Source organism: Cetorhinus maximus, chromosome 12, assembly GCF_964194155.1.
Source record: "Cetorhinus maximus chromosome 12, sCetMax3.hap1.1, whole genome shotgun sequence".
Taxonomy (NCBI): Eukaryota; Metazoa; Chordata; class Chondrichthyes; order Lamniformes; family Cetorhinidae; genus Cetorhinus; species Cetorhinus maximus.
This window is the reverse complement of record NC_135890.1, coordinates 6,638,932-6,658,641: the sequence shown is the minus strand read 5'-3', so window position 1 is coordinate 6,658,641 and position 19,710 is coordinate 6,638,932. Positions and strand designations below refer to the sequence as shown.

The following is a 19,710-nucleotide window of genomic DNA, read 5'->3' as shown; positions in this document are numbered from 1 at the left end:
AAAATAGCATGTCATATTTGTGAACTTGAGAAGGGAAGTGTGCTTTGGTAATAGCCAGAAAGTTTTTAAAATATTTAAGTAAACATAGACAAGTCAAAGCTGTCAAATCATTTCCTTCCACAGACCAGATACAGTCCATTTTATCATGAACTACACCTAGCCATTTTAATTGCTTCATCAAGGATTCTGCAAAGCCTCTCCTCTTTCCTGTAACCCTCAAAGAATTAATTTGTACAAACTTTTATGATAATTATCAAATCTTGTAACCTTGACTAGCCACCTTTTCCAATATGATACTTCCGTGATGCTAGCAGGTTGAACAACGGAAAACACTGGTGCATAATTGTCTCTTGTTATGATAATACTCAATCCTATTTGACTCGACATTTGCCTAGCTTTTGTGAAAGATTAATTCAGCAACCCTAAGATTATAGGAGAGATCTGCATTCATTCCTTTGTAATGTAAGTGGAATATTTACTACAAAGGCTACATAACCTATTAGCATCACAATTAGAAAAGTAATACTGAGGTTATTTATTGAAAAATATTAGACAAAAAGGAAACAAAATCACTGTCAGAAATTTGAAAACTGTAACAGAAAATGTTGGACATACACAGCAGATCTGAAGAGAAAAGACAGGTGAACCTTCTGGATGTACTGGAATTGTTGGGGAAGTTGAAAACATTGGATGTTTAAGTTGGGTCACTGCCCAAGAGATTAAATATATCAGGGAAAGCCCATCAGAATACCTATAGTCTGTTTGAAGAAAGCAGGCATGCTAGGCTGAATAACCTATTCTTGATGCACGATACCTTTTTATTCCCTGATAAGAAAGTAATGGGTTACTGGAAGCATGTTTCAAAGCATCAGTTCTGCCATTCAGGGTTTGCATCCATGGTTACAACCCATAAGTTTTTTTTTACTGTGTAGTATTGTTTTGCACAAAAAGAAGATGTGTGTTTCATATGTGATATTGGACCAGAGTGAATTGGTTCTCAGGTAATTACCAGAGAAGGCTTTCTAAAGAGAAAGTGCTTTTTAATGGGGCAAAGGCATATACATGGAATTAGGTTGCAGATCTGCCACGATCTTATTGAATGTGCAATAGGCTTGAGGGGCTAAATGGCCTCCTCCTGTTGCTATGTTTTGACTACATGCACTCTGTTAGAGTGTTCCATGCATAAGTGTTATCACCAGGAATAATTTCAATATCCTAGTAAAATGTTGTGTCACTTATGATTTTTGATGTAGCCAACCCCACAACCCCAGTCTATTCTGATTTTCAATATCTAACTGGCTTATTTGTAAAACATTATCTCATTTTTATTTTAGGTTTGTTTCTCATCATTTAACCTACCCATCTCTTATGCAAATAAATAGCTTGCTTTTATTGATGCTGCAATTTGAAGATGTGCCAGTGGACAGGGGGAACTTGTCAATTTTCCCTTGCCTAGACTTGTTGAGATAAACTTTGTTTGTGGTATTGCCTACTGTATGTGACAGTAGAATTCCATCCTGCCATTATATTGCACAGTGTACAAGTGTGCTAAACATACTGGGGCTCTGCACAGACCTAATAATTTTCCATGACAATTTGAATAGTGCACTGGATTTGACAATGGGATAGTCCTTTTACCTGTAGAGCCTGGGTTTAAATCTAGCTCAGAATGATGGGATGAAGGTCACTTGAGAAGCCTTAAACCATTTTTGCACAGGCTGGATTCATGGCACCAACTGGAACAAGTTACCTCTCTCAGACCTGATGCAGGAACTAGAACATTCACATTGGGACTGTTCTGGAGTTGAAGCTGAACATGTTGGGGGAAAAGTACTAGCAGCTTATTCTGATCTGTACTAGTCTTAAACTGGAAGTGCTCACCTGCTGACTTACAGGACAAAAAGGACATCAGAGCAAACACTCATGGGGGGGAGGGGAAAGCACATTTCAACAAGGCACTAATGTATGTCTCAGCTAGGTCCTGAATTCTATGCTGATTCAGATTGCTAAACCATTTATTTCCCTGATATAGAAAGCAACATTTCCTGCTTCTTAACAACAACTCGCATTATTATTTAATTAAAAATCCCTTATGCTGCATTACACAAGTATTTATTAAATATTATGTTTCATTGGTAATTTATTAATGTGCTACATGTTTTATAACCCAGTATAGTGTGTTCTGCATGGATCATTACTCTTGCAGGAATTCTGTGTACAAAAGTAACTAGACAAATGCAAAGAAAAAGAGTTCACTACATCCCGTAATTTCCTGGCAGAGAGTTGGGAATGTTGCTCATTTATGACTAAAGCATTAAAACATATTATTTATTTTAAACTGCTCATGGAAAAATAAGCACCCATTTGGATTTAATGAGGCTGTAGGGCATATGGATTTAATGGAGCATTCAAACCATTTCACTAAAAGTAGAACTGGATTACAAAGCAGTATTCCAAGAATGTTTTTTTGTAAAATAGCAGGGCAGAGCAATAGAGGCAAAGGGAAAAACAGGACCTGTGCAATGAAATTAATTTATTTCTGTTACTGTCCTTGAAATTAAACATGCTTTGAAGAGTGTAAGAGTATTTAAGAATCTAAAGAATCTGAAACCTTTTCCTTTATTGAATGATCTATGTAGACATGTGACCTTTAAGTTGTTTACATATGTTTCTCGTTTTACAGTATTATCCTTCCATTGCCGCAAAATGTAATCGACTATTTATTGGATGATGGGACGCTGGTGGTTTCTGGAAGGTGAGAATCAAACTTTGTGTGTTTGTATCAGTTTTTCTTTTCTTTGTGGAGTGGGTGTTGAGGTATAGTAGAAAAGACATTCCAAAATATGGCATTTGTGATGGTCTTGTTTACTAATTTTCAAAAAATTACTTGATATTACTAATCCATCTAAATGCAATAGCTAGATTTTTCTGATGAAACAGAATTTATTTGTTAATTAATTAGTATGATCAATTGGCTTGATCCATAGAAAACTTGAACAAAGATTTTTCAGTAATTCAAAGTGGAACCTTTCAAAAAAAGGCACAACTTTATTTCAACTTAAACTGAAAACTTTGCTCTCTTGGTTAAAACCTGAGGAAGTCACTGAGCGCAAAATGAGACATTCTAGCCAGTTTATCACTAAAACCATTAACAGGAGGAATTACACTTTTCCAAATACTTTTTATAGGGAATTGCAGGATTTGTACAGTTTAAATAATGTCCATACTACAGCAGCCCAGAGCATACTAGTCAAACATGATAAGGGAGAGCATTCACATTCTACATTCTGCTGATCATTAATGGGCAGTAAAGAGCAGAACAACTTTGCAGGCTTAAAGGTTTTGAATCAACAATTATTTTTGAATCACGAGTTTGTTTTAAATAAGTTATGCTTTAAGTGGCTCTATCTTACAGCCATTGTGTTATTACAGCCATTGGGTGTCAAATGCACAGATGAAGCGCAAATCTTTCTGATGGGCCATTGTCTTTCTGGTGTTATTGATAGTGCAATTTGCCACTAATACAATTACTGCAGTTTAGGATGTGCCACTCAATTCCATTTGATGAAATAAAATCCAAATCACTCAAAAAATGCTGTTGTTATGTTTTACTTGTTCCATGTTATCCTGAGTGGTTAAGCATTCCTTTCATTCCGCCATTTCCAATGTTCCTTGAGCCCACATTCCTGATTTTTCTTTCATAAGAGCTTGTTTCCAATTGTTTTAGAAATGAAGCCCCAAGTTGTTCACACGCAGATGAGGGCAGTGATGAAGAACAGGATATACAGGTCAGTGTTGGCAATTGTTGTTTACTATCCTAATGAACAGTATTCGTTTCCATATTAATGCTATATATTTATGTTTAATGATCTGATATAATAGTTCATGCTATGAGAATGTTTGCTAGGTAACCTTTTTGTTTCTTTTATGTAGTGGTCAGATGATGAGAATGTGACAACTCTTACGGTAAGAGATGCACTTGCATACATGTAGCTGTGATATTATTTTAATATGACTAGTTTACTGGCTGAATATCATTTATAGTTTATCAATAAGTTTTTATTTTAGGACACAGCAGAGAAGGTTAATTAGATAAAAGGCAGTGGGATTGTAGTTTTTATTGCTGTGCTTAATTTTAGTAATGGTCTTTCCCTAACCTAGAGATGGCAAGGTCTGCATTGTAAAAATTTCAATTACAATGTTCTATGTTTTAGTTTGTCAAGTTTGCGTAATTAAATATAAATGCCTTTCATAGTCTCAGAATAAGGGAGCAGCCATTTAGGAATGATTTGAGAAGAAATTTCTTCACTCAAAGGTTTGTGGATCTTTGGAATTCTCTACCAAAGACAGCTATGGACACTCAGATATTGAGCATATTCAAGACAGAGATGGATTAGATTTTTGGATACTAAAGGATATAGGGATAGGACAGGAAGGGTGACATTGTACCTCAACTTATTACATGATAGAGCAGTTTGAAGGGCTCTGTAACCCACTCCTACTCATATTATGGAATTCTCCAGGGGTCTTTTGGGACTCTTGCTCTTCCTGATATATATTAATGACATAGACTGTGGTGTTCAGGGCATGATTTTCAAATTTGCAGATGGTACGAAGATTGGAAACAACTGTGATGAAGATAGTCCTGAACTTCGAAAGGACATAGACATGTTGGTGGATTGTACAGACAAGTGGTAGGTGAAGTTCAATGCAGAGAAGTGTGAGGTGATTCATTTTGACAGGAAGAATATGGAGGGTCAATATAAAGTAAAGGGAGAAACTCTAAAGGAGGTGCAGGAACAGAAGGACCTTGGTGTACATGTATATAAGTCATTGAAGATGGCAGGGCACCTTAATAAAGCATATAGTATCTTAAGCTTTATTAATAGGGGCATTGAGTACAGGAGTAAGGAGGTCATGTTAGACTTGTATAAGACAGTAGTTGGACCAATCTGGAGTAGGACGTGAAGGCATTGGAGAGAGTACAGAGGAGATTCACAAGAATGATTCCAGTGATATGGAACTGTAGCTATGAGGATAGGTTGGAGAGGTTGGCATTGCATTCCTTGGAGAAAAGAAGGCTGAGAGAAGAGTTGATAGAGGTATTCATGATCCTGAGGGGTATGGACAGGGTAAACAATGAGAAGAGAGCATTGAGAACTAGAGGGCACAAATTCAAAATAATTGGCAAAAGGAGTAATAGTGATGTGAGGGAAAAAAAAATTTCACCCAGAGGGTAGTTGGAGCCTGGAACGAACTTCCTGAGAGGTTGGTGGAGGCATGTTCGACCCGGGTATTCAAAAGGGAAAAGGATTGCTTTCTGAAAAGAGAGAATGCGCAAGTTTTTTTTTGTTATTCATTCACAGGATGTGGGCTTCGCTGGCTGGGCCAGCATTTATTGCCCATCCCTAGTTGCCCTTGAGAAGGTGCTGGTGAGCTGCCTTCTTGAACTGCTGCAGTCCATGTGGTGTAGGTACACCCATAGTGTTGTTAGGAAGAAAGTTCCAGGAATTTGACCCAGCGACAGTGAAGGAATGGCGATATATTTCCAAGTCAGGATGGTGAGTGACTTGGAGGGGAACCTCCAGGTGATGGTGTTCCCATTTATCTGCTGCCCTTGTCCTTCTAGGTGGTAGTGGTTGTGGGTTTGGAAGGTGCTGTCTAAGGAGCCTTGGTGAATCCCAGCTGTACAACTTGTAGATGGTACACACTGCTGCTACTGTGCGTCGGTGGTGGAGGGAGGGAATGTTTATGGATGGGGTGCCAATCAAGCAGACTGCTTTGTCCTGGACGGTGTCCAGCTTTTTCAGTGTTGTAGGAGCTGCATTCATCCAGGCAAGTGGGGAGTATTCCACCATATTCCTGACTTGTGCTTTGTAGATGGTGGACAGGCTTTGGGGAGTCAGGAGGTGAGTTACTTGTCACAGGATTCCTAGCCTCTGACCTGCTCTTGTAGCCACAGTATTTATATGGCTGGTCCAGTTCAGTTTCTGGTCGATGGTAATTCCCAGGATGTTGATAGTGGGGGATTCAATGATGGTAATGCCATTGAACATGGAGCGATGGTTAGATTCTCTCTTGTTGAAGGTGGTTATTGCCTGACACTTGTGTGGCACGAATGTTACTTGCCACTTATCAGCCCAAGCCTGGATATGTCCAGGTCTTGTTGCATTTGCACATGGACTGCTTCAGTACCTGAAGAGTCGCGAATGATGCTGAACATTGTGCAATCATCAGTGAACACCCCCACTTCTGATCTTATGATGGAAGGAATGTCATTGATGAAGCAGCTGAAGATGGTTGGGCCAAGGACACTACCCTGAGGAACTCCTGCAGTGATATCCTGGAGCTGAGATGACTGACCACCAACATCCACAACCATGTTCCTTTGTGCTGGTATGATTCCAACCAGCGGAGAGTTTTCCCCCTGATTCCCATTGACTCTTGTTTTGCTAGGGCTCCTTGATGCCATACTCAGTCAAATGCTGCCTTGATGCAAGGGCAGTCACTGTCACCTCACCTCGGGAGTTCAGCTCTTTTGTCCATGTTTGAACCAAGGCTGTAATGAGGTCAGGAGCTGAGTGGCCCTGGCGGAACCCAAACTGGGCATCAGTGAGCAGGTTATTGCTAAGCAAGTACCACTTGATAGCACTGTTGATGACCCCTTCCATTACTTCACTGATGATCGAGAATAGATTGATGAGGCGGTAATTGGCTGGGTTGGATTTGTCCTGCTTTTTGTGTACAGGACACACATGGGCAATTTTCCACATAGCCAGGTAGATGCCAGTGTTGTAGCTGTACTGGAACAGCTTGGCTAGAGACGCGGCAAGTTCTGGAGCACAAGTCTTCAGTACTGTTGCTGGAATATTGTCGGGGCCCATAGCCTTTGCAGTATCCAGTGCCTTCAGCTTGATATCTTGTGGAGTGAATCGAATTGGCTGAAGACTGGCATCTATGATGCTGGGGACCTCCAGAGAAGGCCGAGATGGATCATCCACTCGATACTTCTGGCTGAGGATTGTTTCGAATGTTTCAGCCTTATCTTTTGCACTGCTGCAGTGGGCTCCGCCATCATTGAGGACGGGGGATGTTTGTGGAACCTCCTCCTCCAGTGAGTTGTTTAATTGTCCATCACCATTCACAACTGGATGTGGCAGGACTGCACAGCTTAGATCTGATCGGTTGGTTGTGGAATTGCTTAGCTCTGCTGCTTATGCTGTTTAGCACACAAGTAGTCCTGTGTTATAGCTTCACCAAGCTGACACCTCATTTTTAGGTATGCCTGGTGCTGCTCCTGGCATGCCCTCCTGCACCCTTCATTGAACCCTGGCTTGATGGTAATGGTAGAGCGGGGTATATGCTGTGTCATGAGGCCACAGATTGTGTTCGAGTACAATTCTGCTGCTGATGGCCCACAGTGCCTTATGGATGCTCAGTCTTGAGTTGCTAGATCTGTTCGAAATATATCCTGTTTAGCACGGTGGTAGTGCCGCACAACACGATGATGGGTATCCTTAATGGAAAGGCGGGACTTTGTCTCCACAATGACTGTGCGGTGGTCACTCCTACCGATACTGTCATGGACAGGTGCATCTGCGGCAGGCAGGTTGGTGGGGATGAGGTCAGGTATGTTTTTCCCTCTTGTTGGTTCCCTCATCACCTGCTGCAGACCCAGTCTAGCAGCTATGTCATTTAGGACTCAGCCAGCTCGGTCAGTAGTGGTGCTACTGAGCCACTCTAGGTGACGGACACTGAAGTCCCCCACCCAGAGTACATTCTGCGCCCTTGCCACCCTCAGTGCTTCCTGCAAGTGATGTTCAACATGGAGGAGCACTGATTCATCAGCAGTCGGTGGTAATCAGCAGGAGGTTTCCTTGCCCATGTTTGACCTGATGCCATTAGACTTCATGGGGTCCAGAGTCAATGTTGAGGACTCCCAGGGTAACTCCCTCCTGACTGAATACCACTATGCCACCACCTCTGCTGGGTCTGCTCTGCCTGTGGGACAGGACATACCCAGGGATGGTGATGGTGGAGTCTGGGACAGTATCTGTGAGGTATGATTCCATGAGGATGACTATGTCAGGCTGTTGCTTGACTAGTCTGTGTGACAGCTCTCCCAATTTCAGCACTAGCCTCCAGATGTTAGTGAGGAGGACTTTGTAGGGTCGACAGGGCTGAGGTTGCCATTGTCGTTTCCGGTGCCTAGGTCAATGCCGGGTGGCCTGTCCGGTTTCATTCCTTTTTTGTATCTTTGTTACAACTGAGTGGCTTGCTAGGCCATTTCAGAGGGCATTTAAGAGTCAACCACATTGCTGTGGGTCTGGAGTCACATGTAGGTCAAACCAGGTAAGGATGACAGATTTCCTTCCCTAAAGGACATTTGTGAACGAGATGAGTTTTTACAACAATCAACAATGGTTCCATGGTCATTATTGGACTTTTAATTCCAGATTTTTTATTGAATTCAAATTCCACCATCTGCCGTGGTGGGATTCGAACCCAGGTCCCCAGAGCATTACCCTGGGTCTCTGGATTACTCGTCCACTACCACTAAGCCTGGGGATAAGGCAGGGGAGTGGGACTAGGTGGATTGCTCTTTCAGAGAGCCAGTGCAGACTCGATGGGCTGAATGGCCCACTTCTGCACTGTAAAGGTTTTGTGATTTCTTATGTACCTAAGTATAAAATTAAGGATATTGTACTAATCCAGTTTGTAGAATCAAGTCAACTATTATACTGCACTTTGAAAATGAACAATTTTAAAATTGAAAGCTTTGCTGAATTAGAGCAATTCATTGGTTTGGAATTATAAGCATTTTTGTTTCTTTAACACTTGAATTTGATCTTTGTGCATTTGTCTTTAAACTGCAGGCTCCAGAATTCCCAGATTTTGCTGCAAAGGTACAGGAAGCTATAAACACTCTTGGAGGCAGTGTTTTTCCAAAGCTTAATTGGAGCTCCCCAAGGGTAAGAAAGCTGGGGAAGAACTAACTCTTGTTTGGAAGTGTTTGGTGCCAGCATGTTACAGTTAGTTTTATAGTATTCAGCTTCAGTCACCCGCAAGGAAAACTTGGACGAATGAAAAGCAAATTTATATCTGGTTTGAATCTGTGTTTGCCGTTCAGGTTGGGTATGAGTGTATCAGACAATGTTGGCCTATTGTAGATCTTTCAAAGATAAAATTACATTGTGATGGATTGTTCAAATAATAAAGCAAATTCTGTACTGGCTTACGAATTTGCTCGTGAATCAATCTTAAGTTTCTTATAGATGCAGACTAATTATAGTTGGTTATCATACTCTGTCATTGCCAAAGAGGAGCATCCAAGTAAGGCTTGAATGGCTTCACCGATCTTTATCAAAGTATTACAATCACATTGCCAAAAGGGTAAGACTTCTTACTTTCTGAAGTTGGTTCAGGTCTTATTTAAAACTTAAAGCAACCAACAGAACCATTGGGAATTTGAGAAATTAAACCTGAGTGAGGGATTTTGTTAGCCTTGACTGACTTGTGTGGATCTGATCAGAATGAAGAGTAGTCGGTGGTGGTGGGCGATGCAGCTTGTCAACGTGTCATGCTGTGATACATAGCGCTGGAAATACTCGGGTCTAGCAGCATCTGTAGAAGGAGAAACAATCAACATTTCAGGTTGATGGCATTTCACCAGAACTGGAAAATGTTAGAGATGTAACAGTTTTTAAGGAAGTACTGAGGCTGGGAAAGAGAGGGAGGCAGTAATTAGGTGGAAGGCAGGAGAGATTAAACGACAAAATGGATGATGGTGCAAGGCAAAATGGAGATGGTAATAGGACAAGTAAAGAAACAAAAGATGGGTCTCGAGGAGGTCTAAATGGGTAAAGCTGAACCTTCACCATAGCTGACATCCAAAACAAAACAACAAACAATTGGGAGCAGAGGTTACGATTTGAAATTATTGAATTCAGTGTTGAGCCTAGATAAGCTGTAAAGTGCATATTCGAAACAATGGGATGCCTGTTGTTTGAAACCAATATGATGAGTTTCAATCTTGACTGGGGATGGACTGAATGGAAGGAATGCAAATTGAAAAGGAGTGAATTTGCACCATCTTTTGTTCCTTTTAAAGGTGTGATATAGGACAGTAATGGGACAAGTCTGGAGGCAGGTTGAATAGTTTCTGTTAGGGAAAATGACCTGACTTAAAACAAAATTAAGAATATGGAAGAAAATAATAGAAAAATGCATTGGTGCACCATGACAGCAGAAAAGAGTGAAAACATGTTTGATTTCACCTCTGCTGTGTCTGCATTTCAACCACCTTCCTGTAAGGAGATGCTGAATGTAGGAGGCTCATGAATAATTTTCACAATGGGTTCGATGAAAGCAGGATGTACTTTGGGATAATTTGTGACTAAATAAAAGTTTTAAGAAGTTGGTAATGCATACTGTTAATCCATCTCCCAAAACCACTTTCCCCCTCTATCCTCTGTGCTTTTTAAAATCTTCGAAGAATCTTTCAGCTTTCCATTTGGTCTCTTTTCCCTCCCACTGTTGTCATTGGCTAACGAAATGTCACTTTCCTTTCCTTACCTATTGACGAAAATGATTGAATGAACTTGAGAGGAAAATAATTATTTTTTAAAAATTCATTCACGGGATGTGGGCTTCGCTGGCTGGGCCAGCACTTATTGCCCATCCCTAGTTGCCCTTGAGAAGGTGGTGGTGAGCTGCCTTCTTGGACCACTGCAGTCCATGTCGTGTAGATACATCGACAGTGTTGTTAGGAAGGGAGTTCCAGGATTTTGACCCAGCGACAGTGAAGGAACGACGATATATTTCCAACTCAGGATGGTGAGTGACTTGGAGGGCAACTTCCAGGTGGTGGTGTTCCCATCTATCTGCTGCCCTTGTCCTTATAGATGGTAGTGGCTGTGGGTTTGGAAGGTGCTGTCTAAGGAGCCTTGAATACCTGCAGCGCATCTTGTAGATAGCACACACTGCTGCTACTGTTTCTTCACGGTGGAGGGAGTGAATGTTTGTGGATGGGATGCCAATCAAGTGGACTGCTTTGTCCTGGACGATGTCTAGCTTCTTGAGTGTTGTTGGAGCTGCACTCATCCAGGTAAGTGGGGAGTATTCAATCACACTCCTGACTTGTGCCTTGTAGATGGTGGACAGGCTTTGTGGAGTCAGGAGGTGAGTTACTCGTTGCAGGATACCTAGCCTCTGACCCCTCTTGTAGCCACAGTATTTATATGGCTAGTCCAGTTCAGTTTCAGGTAAATGGTAACCCCCAGGATGTTTATAGTGGGGGATTCAGTGATAGTAATGCCATTGAATGTCAAGGGGCGATGGTTAGATTCTCTCTTGTTGGTGATGGTCATTACCTGGCACTTGTGAGGCTCGAATGTTACTTGCCACTTGTCAGCCCAACCCTGGGTATTGTCCAGGTCTTGCTGCATTTGGACATGGACTGCTTCAGTGTCTGGGGAGTTGCGAATGGTGCTGAACATTGTGCAATCATCAGTGAACGTCCCTATTTCTGACCTTATGATGGAAGATGGTCATTGATGAAGCAGCTGAAGATTGCTGAGCCTAGGACACTACCCTGTGGAACTCCTGCAGTGATGTCCTGGAGCTCAGATGAGTGACCTCCAACAACCATAACAATCATCCTTTGTGCTAGGAATGACTCCAAGCAGTGAAGAGTTTTCCTGCTGATTCCCATTGACTCCAGTTATGCTGGGGCTCCTTGATGCCACACTCGGTCAAATGCAGCCTTGATGTCAAGGGCAGTCGGTCTCACCTCACCTTGGGAGTTCAGCTCTTTTGTCCTTGTTTGAACCAAGGCTGTAATGAGGTCAGGAGCTGAGTGGCCCTGGCGGAACCCAAACTGGACATCAGTGAGCAGGTCAAAAACAGAATTACCTGGAAAAACTCAGCAGGTCTGGCAGCATCGGTGGAGAAGAAAAGAGTCGACGTTTCGAGTCCTCACGACCCTTCAACAGAACTCAGAGTTCTGTTGAAGGGTCGTGAGGACTCGAAACGTCGACTCTTTTCTTCTCCACTGATGCTGCCAGACCTGTTGAGTTTTTCCAGGTAATTCTGTTTTTGTTTTGGATTTCCAGCATCCTCAGTAGTTTTTTGTTTTTATATCAGTGAGCAGGTTATTGCTAAGCAAGTGCCGTTTGATAGCACTATTAATGACCCCTTCCATTGCTTCACTGATGATCGAGAGTAGACTGATGATGCAGTAATTGGCTCTGTTGGATTTGTCCTGCTTTTCTTGTATAATACATATCTGTGCAATTTTCCACATAGCTGGGTAGATGCCAGTGTTGTAGCTGTACCGGAACAGCTTGGCTAGGAGCGCGGCAAGTTATGGAGCGCAAGTCTTCAATACTATTGCCCGCATATTGTCAGGACCCATAGCCTTTGCATTGTCCAGTGCCTTCAGCCATTTCTAGATATCACGTGGAGTGAATTGAATTGACTGAAGGCTGGCATCTGTGATGCTGGGGACCTCTGGAGGAGGCCAAGATGATCATCCACTTGGCATTTCTGACTGAAGCTTGCAACAAATGCTTCAGCCTTATCTTTTGCACTGATGTGTTGGGCTCCTCCATCATTGAGGATGGGAATATTTGTGGAACCTCCTCCTCCAGTCAGTTGTCTAATTGTCCATCATCATTCACGACTGGATGTGGCAGGACTGCAGAGCTTAGATCTGATCTGTTGGTTGTGGAATCGTTTAGCTCTGTCTATCACTTGCTGCTTATGCTTGGCATGCAAGTAGTCCTGTGTTATTGCTTCACCAGGTTGACACCTCATTTTTAGATACGCCTGGTGCTGCTCTTGGCGTGCCTTCCTGCACTCCTCATTGAAATGAGGTGGTCCCCTGTCTTGATGGTAATGGTAGAGTGGGGGATATGTTGGGCCATGAGGTTGCAGATTGTGTTTGAATACAATTCTGCTGCTGCTGATGACTCACAGCGCCTCATGGATGCCCAGACTCGAGTTGCTAGGTCTGTTCGAAATCTATCCCATTTGGCATGGTGGTAGTGCCTCAATGTGAAGGTGGGACTTTGTCTCCACAAAGACTGTGTGGTGGTTGCTCCTACTGATATTGTCATGGACAGATGCACCTGCGGCAGGCAGGTTAGTGAGGATAAGGTTAAGTATGTTTTTCCCTCTTGGTGGCTCCCTCACCAACTGCCGCAGACCCAGTCTAGCAGCTATGTCATTTAGGGCTCAGTTATTAGTGGTGCTTCTGAGCCACTCTTGGTGATGGACAGTGAAGTCCCCCACCCAGAGTACATTCTGTGCCCTTGTTACCTCAGTGCTCCCTCCAAGTGGTGTTCAACATGGAGGAGCACTGATTCATCAACTGCGGGAGGGCAGTACATGGCAATCAGCAGGAAGTTTCCTAGCCCATGTGTTGCCATGAGACTTCATGGGGCCCTTGTTGAGGACTCCCAGGGCAACTCCCTCATGACTGTATACCACTGTGCTGGGTCTGCCCTGCCGGTGGGACAGGACATACCCATGGGTGGTAATGGTGGTGTCTGGGACATTATCCGTAAGATATGATTCTGTGAGGATGGCTATGTTAGGCTGTTGCCTGTCTAGTCTGTGAGACAGCTCTCCTAATTTTGGCACTAGCCCCCAGATGTTAGTAAGGAGGACTTTGCAAGATCGACAGGGCTGAGTTTGCCGTTGTCGTTTCCGGTGCCTAGGTTAATGCCAGGTGGTCCGTCTGTTTTCATTCTTTTTTTGTGTCTTTGTAGCAGTTTGTTACAACAAGTTATGGAGCACAAGTCTTCAATACTATTGCCGGAATATTGTCAGGAACCATAGCCTTTGTGGCTTGCTGGGCCATTTCAGAGGGCATTTAAGAGTCAACTACATTGCTGTGGGTCTGGAGTCACATGTAGGCCAGACCAGGTCGGGGCATTAGATTTCCTTCCCTAATTAGTGAACCAGATGGATTTTTACAACAATCGGCAATGGTTTCATGGTCATCATTTGACTCCTAATTCCAGATTTTTATTGATTTCAAATTCCACCATCCGCCGTGGCGGGATTCAAACCTGAGTCCCCAGAGCACTACCCTGGGTCTCTGGATTACTAGCCCAACGACAATACCATCATACCATCGCCTGTGAAATAATGAACTGTCATACTTGATTTCTTCCATTAGGTGGCATGTCTGTTCAACAAGAATTGAATTTATCTTGCATGAATGAAAATGAAAATCCTTCTTAAACTAATTCAGCAGTAGTTTTTATTCCTCTCTCCACTTTTGTGCAGGTACATTCGTGTATGAGTCCATAGGCAACGATTGTGTCACTGCCCTTGCCCTGTGTTGTCCATATGGCTTTCTTTCAGGGTTGTGTGTTGAAAAATTATTGAACTGCAAGAGGAGATCATATATTGAGCTGAACCTAATGTTACCGTTACTCATATCCAAACACACAATGTAGCAATCAGTTGTGTGAACAGTGGCTAATCCAGTAGGGATACTGGTACCAATTGTAATGTCTTAAAAAGCAGAAGATGCTAGCTCAATTAATAATTTTAAATCAGAGATCAATAGATTTTTGCTAATAAGGGTATAAAGGGATATAGAACCAAGACAGACCGATGGAGTTGAGATACAGATCAATCATGATCTCATTGAATAGGCGAACCAGCTCAAGGTGCTGAATGGCTTCTTCTTGTTCCTAAGTTATGCCATCATAATAGATGAGAACTCAGCATTGACCAGGAATCAAACCTCGGCTTTCCTAGTCTTTATGGCTCAGCTGCTCACGGCTTTTCCTGCCAGATCACGACAGCTTGATGATTTGTTTTACAATAAAACGTTACAGAAGATTTGTCCTAGCTGGTGAATTTAAATAGGCAGTCTTTTCAATTTTATTTTAAATGTATGAGGCTAAATTTTCTGTCTATTAATTATGAATGCGCAAAGCTCTTTAAACATTATATATTCTCAAGTTTATTCTCTATTGGATTTTTAACATATTTCTCCTGTCCAATGCACATCTGTGACTCTCAGCTCTTATATACCGAGTATCCAGTGTGAGTGAGAAGTTATGTTAATGTGTTTGTTTACTCCTGTTTGTCTAGGTCTGGGTATTTTGTTAGGTCATTTATGGTTGTCATAAAAGTTCTCACTCTTGCATGTGATATGTTGTTGTGTTTAAAACGTTCAAGATTCTTCTCTGATTTAACACAGTATTTTACAGAGGAAACTTGGGTAATGCCAGTCACCCTCAGAATAACTATATGGCCCATTCAGTGATTGATATATGTCTTTTTATTGTCTTTTTTCCCTACCCTAGGATGCTCAGTGGATTGCAATGAACAGCTCACTCAAGTGCAATAATCTCAGTGACATCTTTCTGCTCTTGAAGAGTTCTGATTTTGTCACTCATGACCTGACTCAGCCGTATGTACTTGAATTGTTAATATTTATACCTTCAGAGGTTTTCTTTTTTTGTTTGATTGTACCATTCGAATGCATTACTTTCTTTCCAGGCCAATCTTTTCCCCCTTGTCTCCTCTCCTGGAAGCATTACCTCTTGCATTCTGATACCTTGCCCAAGCAAAGGTTATTTATATGCAATCTTGAGCAGTATGTTACAAAAGTCACTTGAATGCAGGAGCATCACAGTCAAGCCCAATTTATCACTGACTCATGATCATAAGAAGTCAAAAAACATGGCAGGCTCTGTCACCAGCAGCAATATTCATATCAACCAATCATCAGGAAGTGCGGAATCTTTTGTTTTATGCGCTCACAGAAGGTAGACAGACAAAGTCAGTATTTATTGCCCACCCCTAATTACGCTTGAGAGGTTGATGGTGAGCCACCTCTTGAATACATCTGAAAGAGGTCAGTTCAGAGCCAATCACATTGCTTTGTGTCTGGAGTCAGATATAGGCCAGACCAGATAAGGACAGCAAATTTCCTCCCCAAAGGGCACTAGGTTCCAGTAGCTTTCATAGACATCATTACTGATACTAGCTTTTTGTTCCAGACTTATTTAATTAGTTGAATTTAAATTCCCAAGCAGCCGTGGTGAGATTTGATATCATGTCTCCGAACCATTAATCCAGGCTTCTGGGTTACCAGTCCAGCAACATAACCACTATGTTACCGTAACCCTGGGACACCACCCCTTCAAGTGGATCTTAGTACCACCTCATGTAATTTGTACATTGTAAGCAAGTATTCCAAATTAATTGGAGTATTTAATATATTCTTTTTATGATTAAGTGTGGGGAGAATAATGTTTTTTATGATTAATTAGCACAAATGCCTGTTGCAGCAGTGTTCATGGTTGTTCTGCCCTCACAGTTCATCCTTTTAGAACCCTTTCTAGATGGTTGCGAAAGTTGTTGCTGCTCTTAAATTTCTTGTTTGTTTCACTGTTTTGGACTCCAGTGATATTTTGGGCCACAATGCTGATTTGGAGGACAAAAACTCTGACATTCTGCCAAAGAAAACCCTCTGAAATCATTGCTATTTTTGAACTGTACTGACTGTAAACAAAATTCAGCCGATATTACTTTTCTCAATCATTTATATTTATGGGGCAGTTTAGGCAAGAAAAAAGGCATTTTCAACAAATTAATTTCACATTATGGCCACCTCTCAGAATAACAGCTGTAGCCGTGTGCAACTTGCTTCTTCAACCTCTTGTTACCCAGATCGTTCCTGCAGCTTATCAGAACTCCGTTTAACGTTTGATTCTTTTCACCCAGATTTCTTCACTGTACCGATGACTCACCAGATCCCAAAGTAGATCCTCAAGTAAGTCAGTTTGCCGCTTCAGACCTCTTGGGTAAATGTAAGGGTGACCATGATTCGTATAGCGATCAAATATCAGATTTCTGAATTGATTCCACTGTTTAAAGTATTGTTTAATATGACTCGCCCTTTTGAAAATGATAGTTTTGGCCCGGATTTTGCGATTAAAAATAATGGCGGGGTTATCAACTGCTCATGTTTCCTAAAAAAATAAATAGGACAGCAATTTCTGGGACCCACAGTGCGGAAATTAAGAAGTTGCTGCCTGCATTTCCCAGCATAACTTCCCTGCATTTGTACTCAGTACCTTTAATTATGAATCCCAAAGTCCCATACGCTTTGCTAGCTACTCTCTCAATATGTCCTGCTTTCTGTAAACCCTAGTGCATAATTGCTGCTTTTTCTTTTCCACCATGTCTAACATTTTTGTGTTGCGCAGACATATTAGTTATGTCTGACAATGTGTTGGCTGATTATTTGTATAAGTTACAAATTCAACTTTTAGACCAGATGAAGTGGATTTTTATGGTAATTAAAACTGATTTATTAAAATTCACAGTGAATTGAACAGTTTACTCAGGACAGCAAACCTATGCTGCACTGGGTTTAATTAAATATATTGGAATTATTGATTGACCTACTAATTGGAATCAGGACTCTAGGCTTTCGGAAGTACAGATGCTCAGGTTCAAAATAAGATTTTTTTTTAGTTGAGAAGATACGAAGTCAATTGGCTGTCAGTTGTTTAATACAATGTAGGTATTTTTATACATCATGTAAGATCCAATATATGATGTTCTATCATAAAAACCTTTGTTTTGCTTCTTGCTCTCATGTGTACTCTTAAGTGACTAGATGACAACGTGTTTATTTAACAATGTTATTAAGTTGACATGACTAAAATCAGGATTTCTCTTTAGCTTGTTCTCAGGAAATGGTGTGAATTAATTCCTGGAGGGGAGTTCAGATGCTTTGTCAAAGAAAATAAACTGATAGGTACTGTCCTAAAAAAAAATCAACTGTTTAAGTAATAGCCGATATATAAGAAACTGACTTCAATTTTCTGGCTTTTGTTTCTGGCAGGGGTTGCACAGAGAGACCACACACAGTACTATGATCACGTCAGTAACCAAGCAGCCAATATTGTTAGCTCCATTCTAGATTTCTTTAGAAATCAAATACAGTACAAGTTCTTGGATGAGGATTGTAAGTATCTTTTTAAAAATTATCAAGCTTGTAAGGACTATTTACATATACTGTACGCCTCATTATGTCCCACAGCATTTCTGGGATCACTTAGTCTAGAATTGCTGCCTCTACCATTATATATATATTTTTAAATTTCAATTTGTTCTTACAGAACCAAGTTAAGCTTTGAATGTGATTTTGTTCTTTCTCAAACATGCTGCCTATAAAGCAATAATCAAGCTAGATATGTACTGGTAAGACTTTTGTCAGCAACAGACTCCTCGCAATTATTAATCCAGTGTAATCACTGAAATTCTGATGTGTGGTTACCAAGCTTCCCATGGAACCGAAGCTCAAGCAATTTATCAAAAGCTACCAACTCCTTTATAACATGTAGAACTCAGAATGTTTAACGGAAAAATATGTTTTAAAGTGCAGGAAGGAAGATGTGTTTAACTTGCAATTTTAATCTGATCTGAATGTTTAACTGATACGTTCTTCATATTGTATGATTCCAGTGTAATAATTGGAAAGTGTAAAAGTAATATTCTTTGTAATTTGATTTTGTTTAATATAATGGTAATAAATAGCTTGCCTATGTAGAATAACAGAAATTTTATTGCAGTCAAATGATTGCCTGGTGGCATACAAGCTAATGTGCTCTGAATGTTCACGGTAAAACTGCAGAGTTGGCAGCTCATCCAGCATTGCAGAATGAGAGAATAAAACTATTTAGAAATGGAGAATGAGAAGCATAATATCAGCATGAATGCCCAAACTCCAAAGGATAGAGGCTTAGTCTACACAATCTCCCTTCATTAGACAAACCCCTCATCTCAGGAATCAATCTATTAATCCTATATTGTGCTTTCTTGAAGACAGGTATATCTTTTCCTGAGTAGGGAGACCAAAACTGTACACATACTCTAGGTGTGTTATATAATTGTAGTCAGATTCTTTACTCCTATACCCTAACTCTTCATAATAAAGGCTCACATTGCATTTGCTTTCCTAATTCCTTGCTGTACCTGCATGATAAGTTCCTCTAATCTGTGTGCAATTAGACCCTGCTTCACCTGAGCATCAATGTTTCTTAATCTATCACCATTTAAATCAGTTATTAGATTAGATATACCATTTAAAAAATATTGTTTTTCTATTTTTCCTATCAAGGTAGATGACTTCACACTTCTGCACATTATATTCCATCTACAACCCAATCTCACTCCATCTCACCCAATTACTTGTCCCATCCAAGTACTTTTGTAGCCTCCTTACATCCTCCTCACAACTTTCTTTTCCACCTAACTTTTTACCATAAGCAAACTAGAAAACATTGCACTTATTCTCCTCATTTAGGTCATTGATATAGATTGTAAATAGCTGAGGCCCAAGCACTGATGCTTGCAGTACATCACTAGTTACAACCTGCCAACCTGAAAACACCTGTCAAAATCCTGGCATTTCCTCCCTAGCAGCACTATGGGTGTACCTACACTGCATGGACTGTAGTGGTTCAAGAAGGCAGCTCACCGCCACCCTCTCGAGGGCAATTAGGGATGGGCAATAAATGCTGGCCTAGCCAGTGATGCCCACATCCCATGAACGAATAAAAATTTTAAAAATGACCCATTTATCCCTATTCCTTTTTTATTGTTAACCAATCTGCCATCCATCCTAATATATTACCCCAGATTCCATGAACCCTAATTTTGTGTAAT

At 41.1% G+C, this 19,710-nt stretch overlaps 1 protein-coding gene across 1 annotated transcript in view; it reads left to right on the top strand.

Annotated features, from left to right (window-relative positions):
* Positions 1-19,710, top strand: part of cdc123 (cell division cycle 123 homolog (S. cerevisiae)) — a 35,486-nt gene that overhangs the window by 2,254 nt on the left and 13,522 nt on the right. The window contains exons 2-9 of the mRNA XM_078552957.1: positions 2,684-2,755; positions 3,728-3,788; positions 3,934-3,966; positions 8,877-8,972; positions 15,330-15,436; positions 16,756-16,804; positions 17,722-17,797; positions 17,885-18,007. Of these exons, the coding sequence (XP_078409083.1) occupies positions 2,684-2,755; positions 3,728-3,788; positions 3,934-3,966; positions 8,877-8,972; positions 15,330-15,436; positions 16,756-16,804; positions 17,722-17,797; positions 17,885-18,007 (617 nt within the window). The remainder of the gene's footprint in view (positions 1-2,683; positions 2,756-3,727; positions 3,789-3,933; positions 3,967-8,876; positions 8,973-15,329; positions 15,437-16,755; positions 16,805-17,721; positions 17,798-17,884; positions 18,008-19,710) is intronic.